Below are 26,969 nucleotides of genomic sequence, written 5' to 3'. Positions count from 1 at the left end.
AGAAAATGCATATAATTTTCGTGAGTGTCACCTCTGAAGCATGTAATTGATTATTATTTTCGCGGATGTCACACTTCTAGAAGTGACACGCATGAAAATATTCGAATGGATGTCACCTCAGACCGCCTCCTCCGCCCCACCACGCTACGCCAGTGATCAGTGTTTTTAGTTTTTAAAACTGTAACTTTCAAAGTGAATATATGATTACAAGTTCAACACACATCTAGTGTATAGAGTTAAAAATAAGTTTATATATGAAAAATCGTGGATCCATCAGGCGAAGTTACACTCTATCACTCAATTTGAGAGATATAGGTGGTTTTATGTGCGAAGTTATCTTGACTAAGCTTCTCTATAACTTCACCGAAAAATATGTACAGTAGTTTTACCAAATAAATAAACTATAAATGAAAAAATTTTACTTTTTTGACAAAAGTTAGCAGATTCAAATTAGTTTTATTAAATTTCAAGAAAAAGTGTATCTCCAATTTTTTCATATGATAAAGTACACGAATTGCTCTTCCAAATGAAACCAGAAGATATTGTTTTCATTTGCCCCATTCAGAGATATCAACTTTTGAAAAAAACGTATTTCAAAAATTAAAACTTTAATAACTCTTCACCCATAAAAGACATTTTCGAAGTTCAGCAACCAAAAGTTGCGTCTTTTAAAGTTCTAAAAGTTGTCTGAACTCAACTTTACTGAGAAATTTGAAAAAAAATAATAGAGCAAAAAAACTGTTTTTTCAGAGCCACCCTAAGCAGAATTCCTCTAATTCAGTCAATTCAAGAGCTACAAAAAAGTATCATTCTACAAAATTGCTTAATATCAAGTGATCTACAACTTTGCCAAAGATAGCTGAACATTTTTTTCGTGAATAAGAATTTTAGTTGTTATATTTTGCAGGTTTAAGGACCACCCTAATTTTCATTCAAATGTATATATAGACCTATATATAAGAAGCAACTTCTCCATGGAAAGTATTGCTGTAAAATCACAAAATCGCGTCGAAAACCCCATGTCCGCCTAAATTGCCGTTCTGTACCACTGTGCATTGTTATAATATATGTTTATCCAGAGAACTAATCTGGGAACAAAAAAAAAAAAAACTTTACATATTGCAACTTGTTGTCTTGAATCTGGTTGAATCGATTGTTTGTATGGAACAAAAATTGCCAAAAATAAACTTCATTTTCACTAAGACTATTGTCAGATAAATTATTAAATAAATAAATTTATATTTTAGCATGAAAAACACTCCTTAAATAGCAGGAAGTGCATGAATTGTAGCAATGTAGACATATATCAACACAATAATTGCTGACCTTGCTGATCAAAGTCACTCCAGTTTATGGTACCTGAATAGTGGTGCCGTTGTTATCATTGGTAAATGAACTTTTTTACTAGGCCACTCAAAAATTCGTTTAGTGTATAGGGCTATTCAAAGTTCAATCTTATTGAAAATGTTAAAATCTGAAGCCAATGATGGTAATCGGCGATAAAATCGGCGAAAAACATTCGATCTTTTTCAGCGTGTGCGTTAACTTCATCTCTCAGTCGGTTCTAACATTTATCGTACGATATGCCAGTCCGAGTTATAGGGTTTTATGACCCGATGCCCTTGTACCAAGAAGCGCTATGGCAGTAAGCGTTGCAAATCGAGCGAGAAGCAAAACCTTTCATATCCTTTCTGCTTAAGAACGAGGCATATGCTACGCTTCTCAAGTATCTTGCACACACGCTTTGGAGATACTCTTTCTTCTTCATGCATTCCCCTGAGTAGCAGCAAGCACGCACCGACACGAACAAACTTTTTCGTATTGCTACTCAGCTACCGTAAAAGAGTATGCGAGTTCCTGCTATCATTTTTTGTCCCTCTGCAATCATCGCGAAGCATCTTGAATCAATTCTAGATAAACATTTTAAAAGGTCCTATCTGCTTTCATCGTTTTTCCAGAGGGTCTTTTTATTTTGGTAATGGTTCAGCTTTAGTGACTCTCCCAAACGTGGCTTTAGTTCAGAAGGCAAGAGTGATCCCTCCTACCTAAGCATTCATGTCCCCGATGACGAATTTCACGTCCCGCTATCGTAGACCTACTCCAGCTGCTTCCTTCTTGTCGTCGGGTTTTTCTTATGTAGGCAGCGCACGTTAATGAATTAGTAGTTGAAGAATCTGTCCTTTATCCTCAACTTGCATCTCCTCCCGTACCATTTTGGCGATCAGAAGCTTGGGCCTGCGAAGAATTTCCTTTACCGCCGAAGTATGATTTACATGCCAACGAAAAACTACACTCGAGTTAAAATGGTCCCAGTTATTGTGGAAAAGTCATGTTTCCTCTTGTCCAAAAGAAATATCAAGTTTCATTCAAATCAACATTTACTCATGTTTGTCAACTACCTACTTCGCTTGAAAACAGCCTGAATGGTCCAACCCAAACAGCATTTGAAGCATAATAAACAAAAACCTCGTGAACCTTAAAAACAGTATTAAAGGGTGTACGGAATCAAATTGCATCACAAAAAAGATTTAGTGAATTTCACTCATCCAACATTGATATTGTGAACGTTTAGCCGAAAATTGCCCAAAAAACTTTTTTTTCCTGTCTCTATGAACACGAGGCAACATTCTAGTTTTTGAATGAGCGCGGGGAAAGGCGGGATACCATTTAAAAATCTACATAAAGTTGGAGTGATAGGTATTTTATTATACTTATTTTGTGGAGAGGTTATTTCCATGAAACAACTATAAAAAGGTTATCTGAAGTTGTTAGAATACTAGAGTAAGGCCATATAGTCATTTCGACACTATTGTAATATTCATTGCTACTTCTGCATTCTGTAATAAATCACCTGGGTAAACAACGTGAAAATGGAGAAGTCGTGAGTGCAGATGAAGCCTACTTTCTCAACTCAGTTAAATGTATGACAACATTAATTATCCGAACATTCTGATGATTTTTCACTAGCCTAAACCCTGCAGAAATGATTCCCGAAGAGGGCTTGCTCGATGCATTAAGTTGAAAAATTGGCTTTTTTCCGACTTGCAATTTCAGACCACTGTGCGCAGGCCCATTGTTTTGGAGACATTCCTTCAAGTATACTTGCCCATTGACCATCCCAGTTGTCACGAATGGGGTGCTCCGCTTTCCGCACGAGCATATTGCTTGCCAAACCATATACCTTTTGACAATCTTTGGTACCTTCTACTGTTTAACGTCTTCAGGAACTTCGGATTTATGATGCGTGGTGAAATACTGGAGCCGCGAAAGCTGCTGGAAGTCTGCTTTTACATATGTTTAGACATCCATAACGAGGCAATGTGGTTTCATCAACATCTGGGTGTAGGGCTTCCACGTATTTTCGCCACCGTATTCTGTCGTTCATTGCGATTCGGCACCTTCTGAGCCATGTACGTGTGTAATTCTTCACGTTTTTTCGCATCTTGAACGAAGATTTTACTCCAATACAGTTTTTCAGCCACATCTCTAACTGAACTGTCCGGATTCCTCTTGAAAGCTTGAACCACCCGCTTGTGATCCTTTACACTATACGGAAATTCATTTTGGCCACTTTTTTCTTTCCGGTCGATGATAAAACGCTCGTTGTACCGACATAAAACCCGAGTTACCATAGAGTGAAGCATTTCCAGCTTTCTGCTGATTGCACGATGAGAAAAAATCAAATCCGATTTCGAGGTATGTGAGAAAAATTTCTTTACGCCTTTTCTGTTCTTCCGATTTCATCTTCGCAACGATTGCAATTTTACCCAAATGTTCAATAGAAAATACCCAAGTATCTAAAACCAGTATATAAGTATGTATTAACGGAAATTGCATCGCTCATTCAAGATAACGTATTACACATAATATGTTACTAAACTCCTACATGTAGCTTGGACGATTTCTTAAAACTACTATTTGCTCTATTTGCTGGATAACCATTGCGTTATGCTTTTCGCGTAATGTTTGTAGGGTAACGGGGGTATTCTGGCCCGCATGCATATTTTGGCCCACCCGGTAACATTTTACGCATTTTATCTGATAAATTCAATGAATATTAGAAAACTGTGCATGCAACATTGAATAACACACTTAAGAATCATACTACACTATAATTTTCGGCGAAAAACTGGCTCTAGGTAGTGTTATTTTGGAATTAGTTCATGCATATTCAAAGTCATGGCTGAGTCAACCCAAAGTCAAGAGGAAGTGGTAATATACAAGTCAACGTCCGGAAGCTATTGTAACAAATATGTATGCTTTTGAAACAATTCGTTGTTGTAGTAACATCAATAAAATGTCATAGAAACAGTTTGTATACTTTAACATGTTGGAAAAAGTTGAAAAAATGGCTAAACGCATGGCCGAAATATGTTAGCCTCTTTCTGAAGCAAACATATTTTGGCCATGCCAAATTTGACATCTCTTTGATTACCGTTCGGCCGTTGCACGTGAACAAAGAAGCAGCTTGTGACAATTTACAGGTAATTACTTCTTAATTTATCACATTTATCGATACGAAATTGGATGAGAATGCCTGTCAAAATTTACAAAAATTCACAGCAGAAGGATGTTCTCCTCAAACCCACTATTTTTTTAAGCTGGCCAAAATATCCCCGTTACCCTACGAGTTCTTTTTTTTATACTCGCTTATTTTCCGTCGGTCTAGTTCCGCCACTGTTGTGGCCAATCACCGACACCCAGGGAGGCGACTCCACACCCAGGACCCTAACTCACGACCCGTTTATTAACGGACCGCGCCAACGGCTTTACTTCCTCATGCGATGGAAGGCGTGATCCCAGAGATTTTTCGCCTCAGAAAATCTCCCGGTGTCGGCTAAGATTGAATCTAGACTAGTTGAGTTGGTTGTGAGTGGATCACGCCACCTCACAACCATCGACACCTATGTCGGCGGTGGGATTCGAACCCAGGCGTCGAGCGTGGTTGGCGGAGACGTTACCAACCACACTAGGCCCCCGCTCTACCCTACGAGTTGAAAGAACGCAATTCGCGTTGACGGTGTTTCTGATATTTGTTTGGTTTTTGCATGCGAAAAAGATGAAAGGAAATATTTTTGCTTTTGTCATCACGCACATTTTGACAATTGCATATGAGAGTTCACGTAGGTGCGAATAGCTCTCTTTCAACGCGAATACCCCGAATTATTGCTCACGCCTGTTCTGTTTCGTGGCTATCAATACGACTGCGCTCATACCTTACACATTGATACCCAGATTTTCGCCGACAAAGAAAAACACACACAGTTCCAAAAAATGCAATACACAACTAATATAAATGAAAACAAATAACGGTTTCTAGAACATAACGCGAAAAACATACACAATTTTACATCGTGAATAATGCACATCCCAGACTTGATTTACACCATGTAAATTTGTATGGTAAATGATTCATTTACATTGCATCTGAATAAAATGCAACACGCAATATAACATGATTTCCTATGCTACATTTGACCTGCAAAAAAAGAAGGGCTTGAAGCTCTGATATGACAAAATTATAAACGACTTGAAAATTTCATAATGGGGTGTTTTTTTCGCAAATTTATAATTGAACATTTGTTTTTGTTTTGTCTAAGTGAATACATTAATACGAACATAAAGTCAGTACACACTATCACAAAAAGCTTCAAACCTGCGCAGAGGAATTTGGTACTAAAAATGTTTTACTTAAAAAACTCGCTAATTCGTTTCATCTAAACTGTTGACTGTTTACGCGAATTAAGAATTGACTGAAATAATCAGACGGAACTAATTACCGGAACGTTTTCAACTATTCAGTGAGTCGTCAATACTTGTTCAAAACCACAATTGCAACCGTGTACGTCGTACTCGGTTAAACTCTTACTCTTATCTACTTCACATAGCCATATGTTGTAGCTGGTTAGTTTTGATCGGCGAAAAGCAAGCTTCATTAGCATTGAATACTAATCGAGCGTTCATTCACGTCAAATCCAGTGAGCGAATGGTGCATAATAAAATATATATTATCTCGTTTCAGACGCGTTTACACCGAGTTCTTCTAATAAGTGATAGCGTACGTCCGACCGACTGAACGAACCCATGCACTCCTGAACTCAGTATTGCCACTGTATCTTCCACGAAAAATATGCGACTGGTGTGCCATTATTGCGATGGTTTTCGAAAGTACATCTTAATTATAACCATCAGTGTTTGAATCCAGTGTGCGATTGCTGTAATGACAGCTGCAGGCATGCATTAATAAGAACAACATTATGGCAACACTAAGAGGCGCATACATTTCAAGTGTTGTGGGTTTTTGCCGTGCTTCCCGCTTGGCATTGGTACTTCATTATTGATTGAATGAAGATGCGTTTACTATACATCATGAAACGAAAAAGCACAGTTGATATTGAAGAAAATCCGCTTATCGGATCGAATGTACAAACTACAGCAGTGCTCTCTGATGGAACAATTGCGCAGGTTTTAATTGGACGAACTGATCCAGATAATTTGTGCCGTTAAGCGTCCAACCGCGCAAAGATCAAACGGATTATCTCCCTTATCTCGGAGACCGATTTGTGATTGTGACCAGACCAGGCAGGGAAGGTGAATTCTCTGGGTGCTTGCGTGCGTGGCAACAGTGGTGCCACGCCGTCCTCTTCCTACCACATTCCTGGCGGCGGCGGAGGAACTGCCCACGCTGCTGACATTGGGGCCACTGGAGTAGCCGCTGCCGCCGCCGCCGTAACCGCTACCACAGCACTCCCCACCATGGAAGACATTCCTCCACCGCCACGCAAAAGCTCCCTCAGCATCGACCGAGCGGCGTTTCTGTTGCTGCGAGTCAAAAAGGCCTTCAAGAAGAAGCGTCAACAACGGAAGGATAAACTGTGAGTATTGCTTTGCCGTGCTGGGTGATGTACCACCGGGTGGAGTGGGTCTTCTTGTGCACGCCGCCATACAATCCCCAAGGGTTGATTTTGAGATAATGACACAAGGGCATGGGTACGGGCGAGTGGAGTAGATACTTGCGGTTGGCGGAAGCCACCGGTGTTGTGTTGATTGTATGACTGCGACTGTCTGCATGTACTTGCTCCGCGGCCGGGTTTATTTCTATGTAGTCCTCGGTATAAAACTTGTTGTTTTTATTTGTCTTGCTGTCTCAGTTAAAGCTGGTGTCATAAGATGGGGAATCATTATAATGAACAACATTAAAATCTTTAACCGGATACCAGAAAATGTCGTGAACAAATTTTGAATAAAAGTAAAACAATGTTGTTTGAATCCATATCGTTGCTAGACAATACATTATCATCCTGGCACATTGCATACGTCTTTTGAATAAAAGTAAGTAGATGAAAAATGTCTAACTACATTTTCAAATATTTTAAGGAGTTAGCACAGACTAACAGATATAACACTTCGAACTAATTGTCAATAAAATCATCGTTCGGGTGATACCAGTACTTTACGATAGTAACACTATCACCACCTGCTGTCGTGTTCGCGCTAAGTTGTGTATTTCGACATCAGCGCTAGCGTACGAGCATGTTTTTTTTTTATTCAATAAAAAAAGCTAGTTTCCTAGAATCCTATGTTGTTATTATATTTTTACGATTCAAATAACTAAAACTTAGACATAGTTGTGTAGGTATTTTTTCAAGCTTCATTTCATGATTTTTAGGTTTTTAAGCAGATATTGATTTTTAAGTGACTGTTGAGTTTGACTTTCGATGATTGTTTAGTCAGCCAGAAATAATCATGATTGGTTTGTCTTGTAAATAATTTTAAGACTTTTGATTATTATGTACATCTACACCTGATGTTTGCACTTAATGTTTTAGATGCACCAAGCTTTGCCATTTTTCTATCTTTCCAAGTGCACCAAATCCATTATAAGGTAATGAATAACTCAACTTAGTAATGAGCCATCATAACGCATAGTATACCTCGAATCCGTCATCTACCGCGGTTTTGCACGGTCAGGCTTCAAGTAGGGTTCTATCAGCCAAACATGTTCTCACCTTGAGAGCAATGATGTGGTTTGTGGAAGCTGGGAGTATGGTGCAGTGATAATACATGTAATCTTATGTTTCACTTTTTCGATTTTTCTAGCTTTTGGGCTGTTTATGTTTTGTATACTATGTTCCAACAAGGACTAGGTCGGCATTTTGTTAACGAACTTAAGACTATATATTGGTCAATATGGAAATTTGCATTTTTAAATTATTTGTATGGCTTTGTATGCATGAAACTTTGCCAATTTTTCTATTTAATAGGCAACATTCGCATCGACAACTAAGAGAGAATCGGCGTGAAATGTCATGTCCCCGAGTGTCTGCGTCGGTAGGAGGAAATAGAGAGGTCCTGCATAGTGCTTCGATGTAAACCGCGTTTTCGGCTCGGAAAAATTTTACTTATATGAACGTTTTCGGAATATAATGATTTCGAGGGGTATACCCAGATACTTGTTCATGTCTCACTGTGACTGTTTAACCGAAGATTTGGTCCGCCCGATAAATATCGCGATTGACGAAAACGCGATGTATACCTTCCAAAGAATCGCGTCGGCCGACGTGCATTCGTTTCTTCGAAAGTATTCGGGATTGACAAATAGCTGATTGGCTACATCGCGTGCGTAGTACGAAGAGGATCGCGACGTTTGGCAAGAAAAATAGTCATGATTAGTTTTCGTAATAAGCGCGCAACATTGTTATATTCTGTTTTTCAGGTGTGTTTTTCGCGGGATCCTATCGTTTTTTTAGAGCAGACAAAGTGTGAACGAGAAACGTCGTTGATTGATCTGTTAGGAAGATAATGTCCGGTTGACCGAACGCCTAGAGACTCCGCGTCGATATCTTCATGAGGTCGATAGGTCAACAACGCGCAATTGATTTTGGTGTAAAGAGGATCACCTTACGAGGAGATATCATATCATTTGAAATTGTTCCAATTTGATCAAAGGTCCAGTACTCTTGCGTACGATTTATTGTTGCGGTGTTACATTGTCAAACTTTATAGGTTCGAATCGCATTATGAATACCGGGGCGGATATAATGAACCTGTTCGCGCGATACTTGCTCTAAAGAACCCGACACTCGAAACCAGCGCATCGTTTACCAAAACGAACCCTGCTGTGTACCTTGCCCTTTTTCCAACATCCCAGTGATTTCTCGTGGAAGTGCAGAGGTGTTCTCGGCTTCCAATAAGCGAGTATCACGTCAACATTTTCCTTTACCAATTCCTTCTTTGACCTGCATTCGGACGCGGCCGGCGCTGGTATTGCCTATTATAAAGATTAAGGTCACCAGGTTTTACACATTGACGATGCATGTTGGTCCCAAGCATCATCTTTTGGTTCTCTGTGTAATTACAGCTGATCTGGCAATAACGGAGTAGCAACCGCGGGCGGTCAATCATGCTCATGCTCATGCTCATGCTCATCAGCGCTAGCGTACGAGCATGTTTTTAAATTTGAAACTACAAAACATGTATGAGATTACATGACAGCACCCCAGGCGGTGTTGTCGCGCGATAACTATTATTAGATTGAAAATTTAAAAAGATCGTTTATTGCGGCGATGGAGCTAGGTTCCAGTGTTACGTCTGTTAGTCTGTGGAGTTTTTCCAATGATTCAATAATCTGGCACTTTAAGAATTAGAAAATCAGAAATTTCAACAACAGTAGATTATTAGCGAAATAATAAATAATAAACATCAGCAATCGTAGGTACCAGTATACAAAAAATACTAATCAAACGCAGCCATAATAATGAAAATTTGATGAAAATCATTTTTTGCCGCGAATTGTGCCGCAGCCCTCCCAATACATTATGTTTTCCAGGCACAAAGGTTGCTATAAGTAGAGCACAAACGAAAAATGTGATATACACTTCAACAAAATGACAGATACTGATTCGTCGAGGGAATTGATGACATCTCGTATCAATAACAAACTTTCAACAAATACTCTGAAAATCATATTGAAGCCATATCGTTGGGTTATTTTGAGCAATTTAGAGGATCTATAAATACAGTGGCTTTTACAATTGCACCCTAATAAGATAAATATTTCATTCATATTATGGGATACAAGCTAGATACATTATGACATTACTGTTCTTCCATTTTGCCAGAAAATCTATATCAAAAAGATTTAATTAAAAGATGCAGAGTATGACCCGGTGATAAAGCAGATTATTGTTTTGATTATTAACAATATCATAAATGCTAACGACACCACTTTTGTTTGCTTTTGAGTTACAAAAAAAAAAAAAACAGAATCCTGTAATAATTGTAATCTAAGATTAATTTCGATGCATGGAGTAATAAATAATGCCATATTATAATTGGCGTTGTATTTAACCCTCAATCGGATGAAAACAAGGTGGAAGCTTATCATTTGGTAAAACTCCATCCTAAATCTCTCACTTTTGACAAATTTTCATGTCTGTGGCGGATTTTGTACCTTTCGCTGTACCTTTTTTCTGATGCAGAAAATAAATTCTGTCAAATGCGAAAGTAATCAAATAACCATAGGATCAACAGAGACAAATAACACTGACATGCAACCCTAATCACTCTGTTAATGTGTTTTTCTCGTTTTGAAATACATTCACTTTGCACCCCATTTGGTTTTGACCCAAGAGCTTCAAGAGTGTTTCTGAAGAGTATAGGTCGTACGAAGAAATAAAAAAGGGATATCAGCCTGTGAATACAATTGAGATTGTATTTTTTTTTTTAAATAAGTAAAATTGTAAAATCTACCTATAACTAATATACGATTCTAGACGGTGTGTAGCCACATGGAAATTAATTATGGAAACATTGAACCCGACCATCGAAGTGCGTTGATTGGAAAATAATGTCATTATGAATAAATCATTCGTATTCAAGAGCTTAACATTAGCGATGCTATCATTGATGAGAAAGGTAACAACATGCTTTTTGTCGTACGTCAAACAGAGCTCTACCCAACAATTTCCAGTCGTGATGATGATATGCTTTCCGTAACTCCTACTATGCAAATTATTCGATCAAATAAAATTTTAATTATTATATTCCAAATGTATTCCAAATTATTCGCAGAGAAATCTATTTATTCGGTCAGAAGTAATTGCTGTAGAGTGCGCCATCAATTAGGTTCCACTTCTAGCTGAAAACATACCATCTAATACGGCAGCTTCGTCCGTCCTGTCACTATGGAACATTTTCGCGGGAATGCTTTTTTCCGAGTAACAGCAAGTCACAAAGTAAAGAGCTACTTCCATCTCATTTCCATCAAGTTGCCAGCAAAAGTCGCAAGGTTGATGCGCGTTCTATTTTTCGCTAGCAGGTTCTGCACCACCAAAGCAATATTGTGCCAAATTGCCAGCAGCTCCTTCCGGTGGCGGTGGATTATTTTCAGGCGAGAATAAACTTATTTAAATATTGATTGATACTTCTGTTGCCTGGGTGCTAGATTACTGCGTACCTATCGTCCGGAGACCGTTTAACACCCGCTCTTTCTAATTCGTCAGTTCGGTCATTTCCGTTATGTCAGAATGACTCTACAGAAATACAAATAAGGCCTCAGCATTTTAGACATGCAACATAAGTAATTATGAATCATTGTTTATCAGAACATGGTTGTTTTGGCATGGTTGTTTTATATTCCACAAAGCAAAATAATATCGAGTATATTCGCGTTGACGGTGTTGCTGATATTTGTTTGGTTTTTGCATGCGAAAAAGAAGGAAGGAAATATTTTTGCTTTTGTCATCACGCACATTTTGACAATTACATATGAGTGTTCACATAGGTGCGAACAGCCTTCAAAATCTCTTTCAACGCGAATAACCCGAATAGGGTAAACGCTCCATTAGGCGTCGTACACAAATTACGTAACGCATGAAGGGGGGGAGGAGGGTTGAGTTTGCGTTACTTATTGTTACGTAGGAGGAGGGGGGGGGGTAGTAGAGACAGTTACGTAACTGTGATGTTTGCTCGAAATTGAAAATTTCGGAGGTGGTCAGGCTGATCAGCGTTACGTAATTTTAGTAGGGGGAGTCATTTCGAACGTTACCTATCGTAACATAGGGGGGAGGGGTCTGAAATCTAGATTTTCAGCGCTACGTAATTTGTGTACGACGCCTTATTTCTCTGAACAGCTAGGTGTACTTATATTCATCTTATTTCTCTCATTTGTCCAATTTACCGTCGAATTTCTACAAATTTTGATGTAAATCTATTTGCTTCTCAATTTTGTCAAGTGGTTGAAAGTTTAGCGTTGGAAATATGGTGAAATTTGTCGATAAATTGATCAAAAAGGCGTGATGAGATGAATATAGGTACTGGGATATATATAGGGGCGATAACCCTATGAGCATTTATGGTAATGCGCTAATATCTAAAAGTGGTAGTTGAAATCTGTCTTATATTGAGTGAAAAAGTCTCAGGAATCGATTGGTAGGTGTCTGATCCACGTAAAATGTCAGCAACATGTTAATTTTGCCCCGATTCCCCTACAATACTAAAATAGGTTTATCTCGACGTTAGATTAACTTATTTGAAATATGTTTAATGTAATATGAAGAGTGTAAAAAATAAAATAAAAAAAATAATATGTGAACAAACTGTTAGAGTTTTGATATTTGACTTCAAAACGAAATGGCGTCAAAAAAACATCAAAAATTTCCGATTTCTCAAAAATTCAAAATGGCGCCACCGGTTTTTTAGAATTGGTTTGATGTACAAAGAGTGTTGTGTTTTTACATGAAAGCAAGAGTAAGTAAACCATAACGAGGAGAAGAAGCAAAGACACTAACAATTTTTGAGAATTTGCTTTTTTCACGTGTTCAAAGCGTAAATATTTTTAAAACAATCCAAACCAAACTGCACATACATCTAGAGTGTGCGAAATATTGATTGCTGTGGTAATTGTGTAATATTACTTTTGAAGTATTTTTTCCGAAATTCTATTTCTAAGCGACATTTTCTCTAATGTATCATTTCACCATAAAAGCTTCCTCAACGTTTCGCGTGTTGCGTTTCCTATCATTGAAACGTTAGTATAGGTATCGTGCACAAATTACCCTACACACGACAGCGGGGAGCAATTTATATTCCATTACAGTGCAATGTGTTACCGATTTATGAAAGCGGTGGATAAATATACAAAACAAACGAATATAAAATAGCAAATAATGGTGCATCTTTATTTTGAACTTACGTGTATATGTCTTACTTAAACATAAATTTTATCGTGCCGTGTCCAATAATCTCTTTTTGTTATATTTTAAACTTACATATTTTTATTAAGTTTGAGGGGTTAGTTCAATTAAATAAGTACAGGGTATCACTGTGAAAGTGATACACTTCATTTATGTTGTAAAAGTGAAACGGGTCAATATTTCTTCTCTGATTCTTTTTTATTAACATGGCAGAGTAGTAAAGTAACAGTAGGTATAGTTCGGTTTAAATCATTTGCCTTCACTTTCGATTATGGCCCGCAAACGCATTTCAAAATAATGACAATGGATTCAAATCGGGAGACGATGCAGGCCATTCAGAGGTACTGATGAAACAAGGTTAATTTTCCTATCACCACTTCTAAAATTTTCTCTTTCTTGAAAGCTCTAAGTCCAAGGTCCATTTTGATGATTTTATGCATAGTGTTCACTTCTCGAGCCATTTTTCTCTAAAAAAGAGAAGCACTAACTTTATCTCTTACAAGTGAACTACAAACATGTGTCGCAATCCAAACAAACACAGCTGATTAACAGCCCAGGGCAAAGTTTGTATCGGGAGGCACTCGAATGTGTGTATCACTTTCACGGTGACACCATGTACATATTAAAGCAACTACGTTGTTCCAATCCTCATGTGGACAGTATGAACAATAAATCACGTACTACCAATCAAAAAAACGAATATACAATTATCGTTTTTTACGTCAATAACGAATAGCCGGTAACGAAAACCACAGCGGGAACTGAAACTGAGCACATTGGAAAAATGTTTGTAAAATATATGTTCTAGTGAGCTAGGTACAAGCGATTGCTTTTATGCTATGCGCTTTTGACAATTGATATAATATCGTCTTGTGTGAATATTTTTACGTAACAAGCATTAACATTTTTTTTGAAAAGTTGTTGATCTAACAAGGCAGTCCACGTATGATGGAAGCCTGGCTTGAATGAAATTATGTAGTGTCAGTATGATCGTGAATAACCCGCAATTATCATGTATCTGAGTTTGACAGATACTGGTAACTTTGTTTACCTCCAGGCGGTGTTATTTAGTTCTCAATTATAGCAGATCTTTTCAATTGTAACCAAAAAACCCTTTAAATGTTGTGAATGAGGTGCCAATACACTAAGAACAATCCTAAGTTGAGCAGCATTTCCATTACGTACACGATTGCTCCACCAGAAAAATCACATAGTCCAAAACGTAAACAAAGTTACCACTAACTGTCAGAAAAGTAAGGTTAAAGAGAATCAGTGAGATCAATGAGAATAAAAGAAAGGTGAGGAGAAAACTCACTAACACTTGCACGCGCTCCTCTACTCGCCCCCCTTTGCCAAGAGATGATGTCAAATAGTGAAGTAGCTGTTTGGGTTTACCATTGAGTTCGTCTAGTTGTTTACATTTGAATACTAATACAAGAAAAATGCACTCTCCTCCTCACCTCTCTTTTATGCTCATTGCAGTGAGATGGTCTAAAGAGATAAGTGACTTTTCACCTACGCACACTAGTAAACGTGTACAGCCGTATAAAGTTGCTTTGGTTTCATCCAAACTGCAAATCATCGCATCTCGTTGCTTCGACTTTTTATCATTTTTTACCATTTTTGGTCGATTATGTTCAGCAGCTTCTTCCGATTCCAGATCACGAATAAAAAATGTATTCAGAAACAAGTTTAAAACATATAATAAGAGTCCAACTGAATATATGTCCAGCTGCTAAAAATATATTATTGCAAACAAAACAGCGATTTGTAAATATTTTCCTCAACGAGTTGCACTAACACATTCGTACGTAAATGGGTCTATAACATTCATATTATCATATTTTTCGTAACGCTATCTGTGCGTTATCGTTCTACTGCTGCTGTCAAGACTCATAAAATCATGCTTTATCGATGAATCGAGATTTCAATTCATCAAACCTAGAATTTTATTCACAATTAGTCTAGATTTTTATTTAAAACAAGATTAAGAAATTGATGATCGGCAAATTTCATGAATTAAACTCCTGAAAGTTGTAATTTGTCCATGATTTTAGATGGGTGAGGCAACAATAACATAATTATTTTTACGACCTCTCGGTCGACGCGTCTTGAAGATAAAAGCATCTTCAAGGGAAAAGCAACACCATCAGTAGCAAAGCGTTAGCGGGTGACTGCTCGTCATCAAGAAAAAGATTGTGGTTAATTGAAAGTTGTTCCTTTCATTTTATTATATTGCGTTAACATAATTGCCGTAAATTTTAATATATCCATTGTAGCTTTGTGTTAAGTAAGGTTAAATAACGTTCAATTGGATTTGTTAAAATAATGCCAGGATACACCCGTGTTGCATAAGAGTAATAGTAGAATAAAACAAATATCAGGCAAAATCTTCGAAGGAAGAATTGAAGAGGTTCAAGACGAGAGTAAATCACCTGCAGAATTTGGAAAAAAGGTTAACACCGAACAAGCTAAACAATGAGGCAATAAACTAAACCCAAGTAGAGAAAAAAAATGGAAAAGAAGATTGATTAAGTAATTTGATTTATTCACAGGAATATTTTTTCAAAGAAGTCCGAAAATTTGACTGGTTTTTCTCTTGAATTAAAAGCACAACGAATTCTTAAAAAAATCAAACTTAAGCCCTTACTTTCTAGTATAAGTGCTTCATGCGTCTCGTATAAAATCAAACATTTCCATCACAGGATACGCTGGCGTTACGAGCACACAATTTGACAGAGGTATGTAACGCTTGTAGCAGCCTCGACTAACATTCATGAAAACGCTTGTTTATGGTTTATAGTGTTTACTGTTTCCATCGTGATTTCATGACTCTACCAAATGGGATAAATTTCACGATGTTTTTCCATGAAAACGGGAATCGTTTCTGCTGCTGCATCGATTTTCTTAAAAGCATTTTAGCATATGGTTTATTTAAAGCATTGAAGCTCAAAACTGTTGCGGTTATATAGAAGCACTCTCCATGAACAAGTTGTGAAGAACTAACAATTCTTCCTATTTTTTTTTCATTGACATTTCCAATATAATAACGAAATATCGTATGATAATCCGATCGACTTAACCTGCATTTTCGTATCCAGGATTTTTATCGTTTTTTCTTCTCATAGTCAAATCCGATTTATCGCAATAACTCTAGTCGATAACACAATCCGAAAACGCTCCGTGTGAAATATTAATCTCGGAAGTCCAACAGCCGCCAAACGATTATTTCGGTAGATACTAACGGCTTCGTGTTATGAATATTATTAATATACACATGTCGAGATTTTTATCTTTCCCTGGAGCACCGGAAGCTATACGGGATTTAACCTAATTGGTAATCTGCCGCTCATGGCAAGTCCGTCCCAATTGCTTTTTTATCAATTTTGAGTTTATTTATGGAATCAATTCCTTTTTATATCTACTTTCGATAAAACAGATATTTTTGAATACTTCGTTCTGAGGAAAAAAATAGCAAGTCGGTTTGTCCCATAGCGAAAGTGATCGCAAGTCGGTCCCATTGAAAAAAAATACGCAATTTAACCCCACAGCCAATAATGATTATGAAAAGTGTGATATTTACCACAGTTTATGGTCTTCAGGTTTAGAATTGGATGTACCAAGTGATATTCGATAGGAGGTTTGATTGAATTTTACGCGTTCTACATCGTGTGGCTCTAGCTAATAGTATGTAGGTACAACGCACACTAGTACAGAACGACAATTTAGGCGGAAATGGAGTTTTCGATACATTTTTGTGATTTTAGAGCCATACTTTAAATGGCGAAGTTGCTTATTATAATTTGGTCTACATTTGAACTGAGGTGAAAATTAGGGTGGTCCTAGAACCAACGAAATAAACCAACTAAAATTTTTATTTGTGGAAAAATAAAATTTTATTTTCAGTAAAGTTGTAGATCACTTGATTTTAAGCAGCTTTGTTGAAGACTACTTTCTTGTAGCTCTTAAATTGACTGAATTAGAGCAATTTTGCCTAGGGTGGCTCTTCAAAAACGGTTTTTTCGCTCTACTTTGTTTAATTCAATTTTCTCAGTAAAATTATGTTCAGACGACTTTTAGAACTTTAAAAGACGCAACTTTTGGTGGCTATACTTTAACGATATCTTTTATGGGTGAAAAGCTATTAAGCTTTTAATTTTTAAAATACGCCCTTTTCAACTGTTGATATCTCTGAATGGGGAAGATGAAAAAAATATCTTCTGGTTTCATTTGAAAGAGCAACTTTTGTACTTTATCATAAAAAAAATTGGAGATAAGTTATTTCTTAAAATCGAATAAAATAAGTTTGAATATGATCATTTTCAGTCGAAAAAGTAAGGTTTTTACAGCTTATTTTTTTTATTTGATAAAACTGATGCATGTGAGTCCCAGCTTATGATTTTCAACAATTTGAATCAAGTTTCGGTGTTTATACAAGTTTTAAGATGCAAAAGTGTTATATTGTCATTGCAGTACTAAATTCTGTTGATGGTCTTGATTGAAAAAGCATTCAAGTGCAAAATTTCCCCCAAAGCGTTACGAATTTTAATTGCTGTTTTCTCGTCAGCACCAAAACGCAAATGGGACGGACTTGCTATGAGCGGCAGTAATATATGTCACATATATTTTCCCCTGCGAAAGACAGTACAGATACAATCAGAAACATGGAGTTTTCACACAGTTATTCTTAACTGAAACCGACTTTCTTTAACCCATTGAGGCACCTACCGGTGCTTCGCATAGCCAATATCAAAAAACTTAAAACATCAGCTTCAATGAAAAAAAATTGCTCAGCTACCATCTGCAGTTGCCCTACCGAAGTGACGGAAAAATAAAAAAATTCTCAGCCTTATCGTTTAAGAAGTTCCAACTTGTAAAACTGTTTTCCATTGGAACTGTGGGGAATGAATTTCCTTCCTGCAATCGATTGTACGCAGCTTCTACCGCAGGCAACGACTTGTTCTGCACAGCACAGTTCTTATTGGCTATGAAAAATGGTTGTGGAAAGAATGCTTATTGAATGAAAACTGAACAGATGATGTTATTTATAATTCAGCGTCACTGTTATAGATTAATGTAAAGTAATTAGCTATTTTTGCAATTTGTCATTGCAGGGTTTATAAAACTTCTAATTGAATTCAGATATTGTTTGAGTAGCTATGGTTTTCAATGAATGGAGTGTGCCCCCATGATAAACACGTAGTCGTGTCTCAGACAAATTTCACCTTATTTGTTTTTCTAACATCGGTTTCAAGCAGCAGAGTAGAATAAATAAGATTGGTAGAGAAGGCGTTTCTATAAAACTCGAAATTGAAGTTTTAAGAAAGCTCTCACTTCTTATTATATTCTTGTCAAAGTCACCAACGCCAAATAAGAAAGGGAAGGATTAGTGTTGATTATGTTGATTATGCTGTGTGGGGCCACTCGTAAAATCCGTACCATCATCTGCAATTGACACAGAATTCACCGAGCGTTGTTGGCTTAGAAAATCCAGGACAAGTTACTCAACTATGAAATGCACACAACTTTTAGCCCATTCTGGTTGCCTCTCCATTTATTCACCATATCGACGGAAGCAAAGTTTCTGTCGTCAGTTTCAACAACCTGTAAGCCAGCAAGAGCAAAAGGAACATTTCGGTAAGGGACCAGTCGAAAGTAAATGACTTTGCATATAACTCAATTGTGAGTAACTTTTATTAGTTTTGCCGACCGGTCCAAATTCAAATAGTCGAATGATGGCAAATACAAACTGGACCTAAAAACTAGTAGATGAGACTGTTTAGAGAGTTTTCATCCTATACATGCTGGTTTTCGCAAAGCAATATTTTATTTTAAATCAGAAACACTACTTCGCCAAACTTTCTATCAACTCACTTATAGTAGAAATTTTCAACAACAATCAAATTAGAGACTATAAAGTGGTAAAAATGTCTTTCCCAATTTGGGGATTAATTTTTAGTGTATTACCCGATCAATCACATCACATCACAGCTATCATCAATCAATCACATCCAGTTTTTTGGCGGGAGGCATCTCGAGTAACGTACCTACTTACGCTACCTAGGATTCCTGATGCCGGTATCAAACAGCTTCGGCTGATAACATTAATTACACATCCTCACGACAAAAGGAAAATGGAAAGTGCTCAATTTCTTCATCTTGAATCAAAGTTTGAATTTTTTTTCTGCTTTTCGTCAAAAAATCCCAGCCCAATGTTCAGACATGAATCGCTAGTAACCTTCGATGGATTTTATGCAGTGTGAGTGTGGTTGAAACTGAAAAAATGCTTTCAACACTAGTGCTCGTTTATGAAACGAAAGTTTTTGTTGCGCTGGCTTGGAAATGAAACAAATTTATAAACTATTATCTATTATCTATAAGATTTCACTTTTTAACAATACGCAGTCGTAACCAATCAAAACATTCCTCGCAAAGAATCGTTTTTAAACATGTTTTAAACATTTGCACAATCTGAAATCCCTGGCAAGTAAAAAACCGTAACGTCAAATGTTGGTTCCTGAATCCACATATGAAAGTAAAATGAAAATCAAAACGAAATTGTTGAGCGTTAGCAATTATCAAAGTGACTGGCAAGTAATATTGAATGAAAATTCAAATATCGGTTGTGAATTTCATAACGATACATATATATTTTTTTCAATTTCGTGCAACATTGATGTGGTTTCACACCATCCATTTTTTTCATGTATAATAAATCACTACTGTAAGTTCAATAACTCAGAAAATAGGCAATGGATTCTGTTTAGCGGATCAAAACTCAATAACGTCTGTTTGGTACAAAGCGTTTTTTTAACTGACTCGTTTTCTCTTTTTTTTAACTCTAATATTTATTTAGGCCCAACCGCAAAGCATAACGGGGCCGAATATCTTTTGGAGTAGGGAAAAGCCAGCTTGAGTAGAGTCTGTATCCCGACTGCTCCTCCTCAAACAGGCATAAAAACCCTCTCATCTTTTCTCTTTCATAAATACAATTTTGAAATACATGTCATTTAAACCTACGGCTAACAATAACATTATTCTTCTCTGTATGGGTAAATATCAATTCTTAATACTATTCGTTGAGGTGTGATGGTTTCTTATCTCTTAGAAATCAAAACTTATATCTATGTTCGATGGATCATGTGTCTTAGAAAGGAGCGATGATTCATGTGTCTCTGAAAAGATCAATAAAAGAAAGAAGAAAAAGAACAGAATTAGTGTGAAACTTTTTGAAGGAGGTTGTGTTGTAAAAATAAGAAGAAAAAGCAAGGAGATAATCAAATTCGATACTTGATATCTCTTAAAAAGTCATAAATAGGTATTATAAGCGCGGGGTTGCGGCTAGCAAGCGCATCCCGTACTTGCATTGTCACATTCTGTTTCCGGAGAGAATCAATAAGCTTGGTCCTTGCTCTGTGGTACTTAGGGCATACGGAGACTATATGATCAATATCTTCGTACCCTCCACATTCGCACAGATTACTATCGATCAAGTTTATTTGATAAAGGTGTGCGTTTGCAACATGGTGATTGGACATTAGGCGCGAAAAAACTCGAATGAAATCTCGAGTTAAATCTAAGCCTTTGAACCAAGCTTTTGTAGACACTTTGGGCGAAATCGAATGCATCCATCGCCCAAGATCGTCTTTATCCCATTTTTCCTGCCAGTTTGCCAGGGCCAGTTGTCGAGGCAGGTGAAAATACTCGGTATAGGTAATCGGTCTATCAAATTTATCTCCTTCTATGGCACCCCTTTTCGCTAATAAATCAGCTTCTTCATTGCCTGGGATTGAGCAATGAGAGGGAACCCACACAAAGCAGATCATGAAAGACCGATCAACCAGCACTTCTAATATCCGTCTAATTTCCGGAAGGAAATAGGACGGGTGCTTGACCGGTTTGATCGATCGGATAGCTTCGATAGAACTGAGGCTGTCCGAGAAGATGAAATAATTGTCTGGTGTCTTGAGCTCCATAATTCGCAGTGAATTGTGTATGACAGCTAATTCAGCTACGTATATGAAGCAAGGCTGTGACAGTTTGCAGGATATGCGATGATCTGTGTTAAAAACGCCATATTCGGCATGTCCATCCATTACAGATCCATCCGTGAAAAAGGAATTCTGTTCTGGGAGGTGGCCGAATTTTGCCGAAAATATTGATGGCACAACTGTTGGTTTGATGTGTTCGGGGATTCCCTGGATTTCTTGTTTCATCGTAAAATCAAATACAACAGAAGATATGTTGAGCGATGGTGAAATCTCACGGTATGGAGCAACAACCGAAGGGTTTATCTCCATAGTCAAAAACTGCTGGTATACTGACATATACGGTTTTTGAACAACTTCCAAACATTCCGCATAGTTCTCGATTATCATTGGGTTTGCTATCTCCGATCTGATGAGGAAACGAAGAGCCAACTCATATAGCCTCTCTTTGAGTGGTAGTACTCCCGAAATGACCTCTAGAGACATGGTATGTGTCGATTGCATGTAGCCTAGAGCGATACGCAAACAACGGTATTGTATCCTCTCTAGCTTCAGCATGTGTGAGGCTGCGACACCTCTGAAGCATATGCTGCCGTATTCTATTACGGGCAGAATCGTGGTTTGGTAGAGTCGTATCAAATCCTCTGGATGAGCTCCTCATGTGGTTCCTGTTACCATCCGAAGAAAATTAATTCTCGGTTGGCATCTTTGCTTCAGGTAATTGACATGTTTTTCCCATGTGCACTTAAAGTCATACCATACTCCTAGATACTTGAAGCTAGGTGACTGAGTGATGGGTCTTCCGGACAGAACTAGCTCGAAGCGAGGTGGAGGTCGCTTTTTTGAAAAGACTACCATCTCCGTTTTTTTCAAGCGAGAACTCGATTCCAAGACAACTGGCCCAACCGGTCAGATTATCTAACGTATTTTGCAGGCTGTTTTTCATGTCTACAGCTAGAGTCGCCGTGACTGATACAACGCAGTCGTCAGCTAACTGGCGCATTGTGCAGCCGTCCGTCAAGCATGTGTCGATGTCACTGATGTAGAAGTTGTACAACAGCGGACTCAGACAAGAGCCTTGGGGGAGACCCATGTAGCTTGTTCGTTTTATTGTTGAAGAACCGTGGTTGAAAAATAAATGCTTTTCAGACATCAGGTTGATCAAAAAGTTTGTTAATATAGGGGAGAATCCTCTTTGATGCAGTTTCTCGGAAAGAATTTCGATTGAAACTGAATCAAATGCGCCTGTGATATCCAGGAAAACCGAGGTCATTTGTTGTTTGCTGCCAAGAGCCATTTCCGCTTCTTTGGCTAGCAATGCCAGGCAATCGTTAGGGCCCTTGCCCCTACGAAAGCCGAACTGGGTCTCTGATAGTTGGTTAGTTGTTTCTGCCCAGTTGTCAAGTCTACGCAGGGTCATTTTTTCAAGCAATTTGCGTATGCATGAGAGCATCGCAATCGGCCTGTACGAGCGATGATCTGCGGCAGGTTCGTCTGGCTTTTTGATTGCGATAATCTTAACCTGTCTCCAAGCTTCCGGAATCATATTGTTCCTGATAAGCTTATTAAACAGTTTAAGAAATCGTAGCTTGGCCGAGTCCGGCAGGTTTTTCATCAAATTAAATTTGATCCTGTCCGGTCCTGGAGCCTTGTTCTTGCAAGACGCGAGGGCAATTGAAAACTCCAACATGGTAAATTCTGGTTCTTCAATAGCCGTTGTATCGCTGAATTTTTGCTGTGATGGGACAGCGTCTGGGCATACCTTTTTCGCGAAATCATAGATCCAACGTTCAGAGTATTCATTAGCCTCATTACTGTCGGACCTATTGCGCATTTTTCGAGCCGTATTCCAAAGATAGCTCATAGAAGCATCTCTGGGTAACGTGCTTATGAAATTTTGCCAGTATGATCTTTTTTTCAGTTTGTGTAGCTTAGACTGTTTTATTTCCAGCTCCCTAAACTGATCATAAAGCTCAATTGAACCACTATCCCTGAATGCTATGTATGATGCTTTTAGAGCTTTTTTCCTCTGGGTGCATTCTTTGTCCCACCATTACTTGTTGGGACGAATTTTCAACTTGTTCTCAGGGGCAGGTCTCTTTTGAGATTGCAACGCGCTATCTAGCACTAATGTTGCAAGGAAGTTGTATTCGTCGGATGGAGAAAGCTCATCCGTTGTTCCGAGACCCTGGGATATTGTGTTCGAGAATTTTTCCCAATCAATATTCCGGGTAAGATCATACTCTACTTCGACTGTGGTTGCAGAATGGAGCCTGCTCATAATCGAAATACTGATTGGCAAATGGTCACTACCGTGGGGATTTTGAATAATCTCCCATTTGCAGTCCAAAGCCATTGAGGAGGAACACATCGACAAGTCTAATGTGCTCTCTCGTGCTGGAGGCCTTGCAATTCTCGTAGCTGACCCAGGTATGTTCAATAAGGTCAGATCGAAGTCATCGAGAAAGCTTTCAATAAGAACAGCGCGGCTATCATCCCTGGGTGCGCCCCACGCCGTACCGTGAGAATTGAAATCTCCCAGGATGAGGCGTGGAGTCGGAAGCAGTTCCGTTATTTGTGACAGCTGCAACCGGTTAATAACCGCTCTAGGCAGAATGTAGACTGATGCGACAGTGAGGCCCTCCCTAGCAATTGTTATATGGCAAGCAACAATTTCTATTGCATCAATTGCTGGGAGAGGAATTCGGAAGAATGGGTAGCATTTTTTGATACCAAGGAGCACTCCGCCATAAAAGTTTCCTCGGTCTAAACGGATGATATTGAAGTCTTGAACGGCTAGTGTCGTATCAGTTGACAGCCATGTTTCAGATAGCGCGAAAATATCGCATTTGCTATCGTGAAGCAGGAGTTTAAATTTATCTAATTTGGGGATTAAGCTTCTACAGTTCCATTGTATGATCCTTGTTGTCGATTCGTCACTTCGGCTGTCTGATTTAGACATCGAAGGATACGAACGCGAGGAGGGGCCATTTGGTGCTTAGTTGCTTACCCAACATGCAAATTGTTGGAAGCCAAGCCGAAATCATACTCTTGAGGGAATCAGATAGACCAAAAGTGGTAAATATCCATTCAACGATCGTTTTGAATGAGATACGTCCATCAATGGTCGGTATTTCAGATTCCGATGACTGTTTTTTGGCGGAAGCAGATTGTTTTCCTGGTAGTTTGGGAAACTCTTTATCGAAATTGTTACTCTCAGGATTAAGCTTGAATCCTGGAGGTGACGGCTTAGCAATATTTTGCTTAGAAGGTGGACCACTTGGGGTATCTGTATGTGTTTTCTTCTGCTCCTTTCTAGGAAGCTTGGAGGAAGATACGCTTGGTCGTTTACGCACGACTCCACTTGACGGAAGAGGTTGATATACCTCTTCATCATCATTGGGATCGTCATGTTCCAACCCATATTCCAGGGGTTTTCCTGTTGCTGAAAGGCAGTCTTCAGCATCTGTGCAAATGACTGCTTACAGCGTTGTTTTGTCGATTTTTTTAACGCTTCTGAGCGTTGTTTATATTTCGGACACGCCTCGACTTCATGTGGATCACCACCACAAAGACAGCATTTTGTCTCATGATCGCCGCAAGCGTGGTTAATCTCGGAGATTTCACCACACTTGGAGCATTTAGGTTTCTTGTTGCAGTAGGTCTTCGTGTGCCCTAACTGCAAACAATTCGTACACGTCATGACTATTGGAAAGAAAAGTCTCACGGGTAGTCGAAGCTTGTGGAGCTCGACAAAATCCGGGAGTACTTTTCCCTCAAAAGTCACTCTAAACGAGTCATTTGGGGAATAATTGCCCGTATTATCCTTCGAATACATTCTCCTGCATTCGAGGATTTTTCTTTCAGGAAGGGATGGATTTTTAAAGCATCCAATACCTTTCACAACATCCTCTTCGGTGAGGTCAGCCTCGGTTATAACACCCTCTATTTCAACTACGCGTGCCGGTATATAAACGCGGTACTCGATATTGAAATTTGGATCCTGGACGACAGCACTCGGAGATCCGAGAATGTTGCCTTGAGTCTATCCGCTTTGACCTTGTAGACCTCGGTCAAGCTCGAGTACTTTTCCTTTAGAGTTTTGCATATCTGTAAAACTCTAAGAGGCTTGATTTTGGGTCGGAAATACACGACCCAACGTAGACCAGGTTGGTTAACCTGATACATTTTAACCCGAGTTGACTCATCTTTACTGGATGGGATAACCGGGGCAGTTTTACGGGGTCTTTTACGCTTTTTAACGACATCGAAGAAAGCGTTATTTTCATTATTCGGGATGTCAGAAAAATCCATCCCGGACTCGTCACCTTCTGAGCAAGATGAGATGTCCGGTGGAATAGGCAATCCACCTACCGCCATAGCGGTTGTGAACTATATGCCGCTAATAATTAATATATGGAATATATTGAAATACTTATATATTTAAAGCTAAAGAGTATGACTATATATAAATAGGAGAGGAAATACGAAATCGAAATATATCTGTATGTATATACGGAAATAAAAAGTTAAAAAAAAATAAAGGTTGTGTCACTTATCTTTATATGTATGTGAATCAGCAGCACTGCTTGCGCTGTCTCTTCAACTGCAGAGCGGCGACGCCGTACGCTTTCCCCCCGTCGGGGTTCCACAGCACACGCGCCAACTAACCACTACCACAGCTCCGTACTCCTCTGCTGCGGGAATCGACCTACGCTGATGCTGGACCAGCACGACACCTTCCAGCACTCGCGCCAAAACAAGCACGACTCACCACCTCACACGCGAACGCAACAATCGCGCCGATTAGCACCACTACCACTGGCGCTGTTCGGCAGCCGGGGCTCCTCCACCAAAAACGACGCGTATTCGCACACCAAACAACACCACTGCACACGCGAACGCTAAAAAAGAGAGCGGGAAATTAGTTTCGGTCCGCAGAGCACTCTAGAAAAACGAATTTCCTGCTCGGCTGCCGAAAAGACTATGTCGTTTTCTCTTTATTCGTATTGGCCCTGACACAAGTAAAAGAGATTTTTAAGGCTGTTCGCACCTACGCAAGTTCTCATATGCAATTGTCAATTCATGTGTGAAAACATAAGCAAAAATATTCCCATCCTTCACTTTCGCAAGTAAAAACCAAACCACTATCAACAGAGTCGTCAGGGCCAATTATTGCTTTCTTTACTCTTTAATGATATTGGCGAGGGGCTAATCGATGTATTATCGTTTTCACGATCAACTACAAATATCTGATCCATTTAAAAATCCACTGTTCGTTACGTTAGCCATTTTGTCACGATGTCCTTTTCTATGCAGAAGCCTACACCATGATTCACTGAATCGGCCAAACAGGTTGAGGCGTTTATAACTTAACATAGCTTGCGTAGAGCTTGGGCCAGCTGAAAAAGAACTTTAACATAGTACGCACCGAAGCGAAACGCTTGATGGTGGTCACGGACGCCGGCAACCAGGTCGTCACACCTGAGACAAAAATAAATGATAGAATAGAAAGCGATGAATAACGGAACAATTCTAACGAGGTTCCAATTCCTATTAATAAATGTCCTAGCTCTGCTCAAATAGAGAATAGAGCAATCCTTTTTCTGTGCTTTCCGAATGGGCACCGTGAATTGCTGAACCTTTCATTTTTCAAATTAGCATTGCTTTTTCATCCCTTCCACGTCTGGTGAAAGTTTATATATAACTTTTCTTTCATTGGTAGTCGTGTCATTCGTCCCGTTGATGGGCTTCTGTGAGTTTTGGGCAATGTAAGACCTGTAAT

At 38.7% G+C, this 26,969-nt stretch overlaps 1 protein-coding gene across 4 annotated transcripts in view; it reads left to right on the top strand.

The window, feature by feature from the left end:
* LOC129718521 (uncharacterized) overlaps nucleotides 1-26,969 on the top strand; it is a 740,981-nt gene that overhangs the window by 70,919 nt on the left and 643,093 nt on the right. For all 4 annotated transcript variants that reach the window (XM_055669374.1, XM_055669371.1, XM_055669370.1 and 1 more), the window contains exon 2: nucleotides 6,023-6,875. In XM_055669374.1, coding sequence (XP_055525349.1) covers nucleotides 6,757-6,875 — 119 coding nt within the window. In that variant the 5' untranslated portion in view covers nucleotides 6,023-6,756. The remainder of the gene's footprint in view (nucleotides 1-6,022; nucleotides 6,876-26,969) is intronic.

This window comes from Wyeomyia smithii, chromosome 1 (assembly GCF_029784165.1).
Source record: "Wyeomyia smithii strain HCP4-BCI-WySm-NY-G18 chromosome 1, ASM2978416v1, whole genome shotgun sequence".
Lineage (NCBI taxonomy): Eukaryota > Metazoa > Arthropoda > Insecta > Diptera > Culicidae > Wyeomyia > Wyeomyia smithii.
The sequence above is the reverse complement of the archived record's forward strand: the minus strand, read 5'-3'. Positions and strand labels throughout refer to the sequence as shown.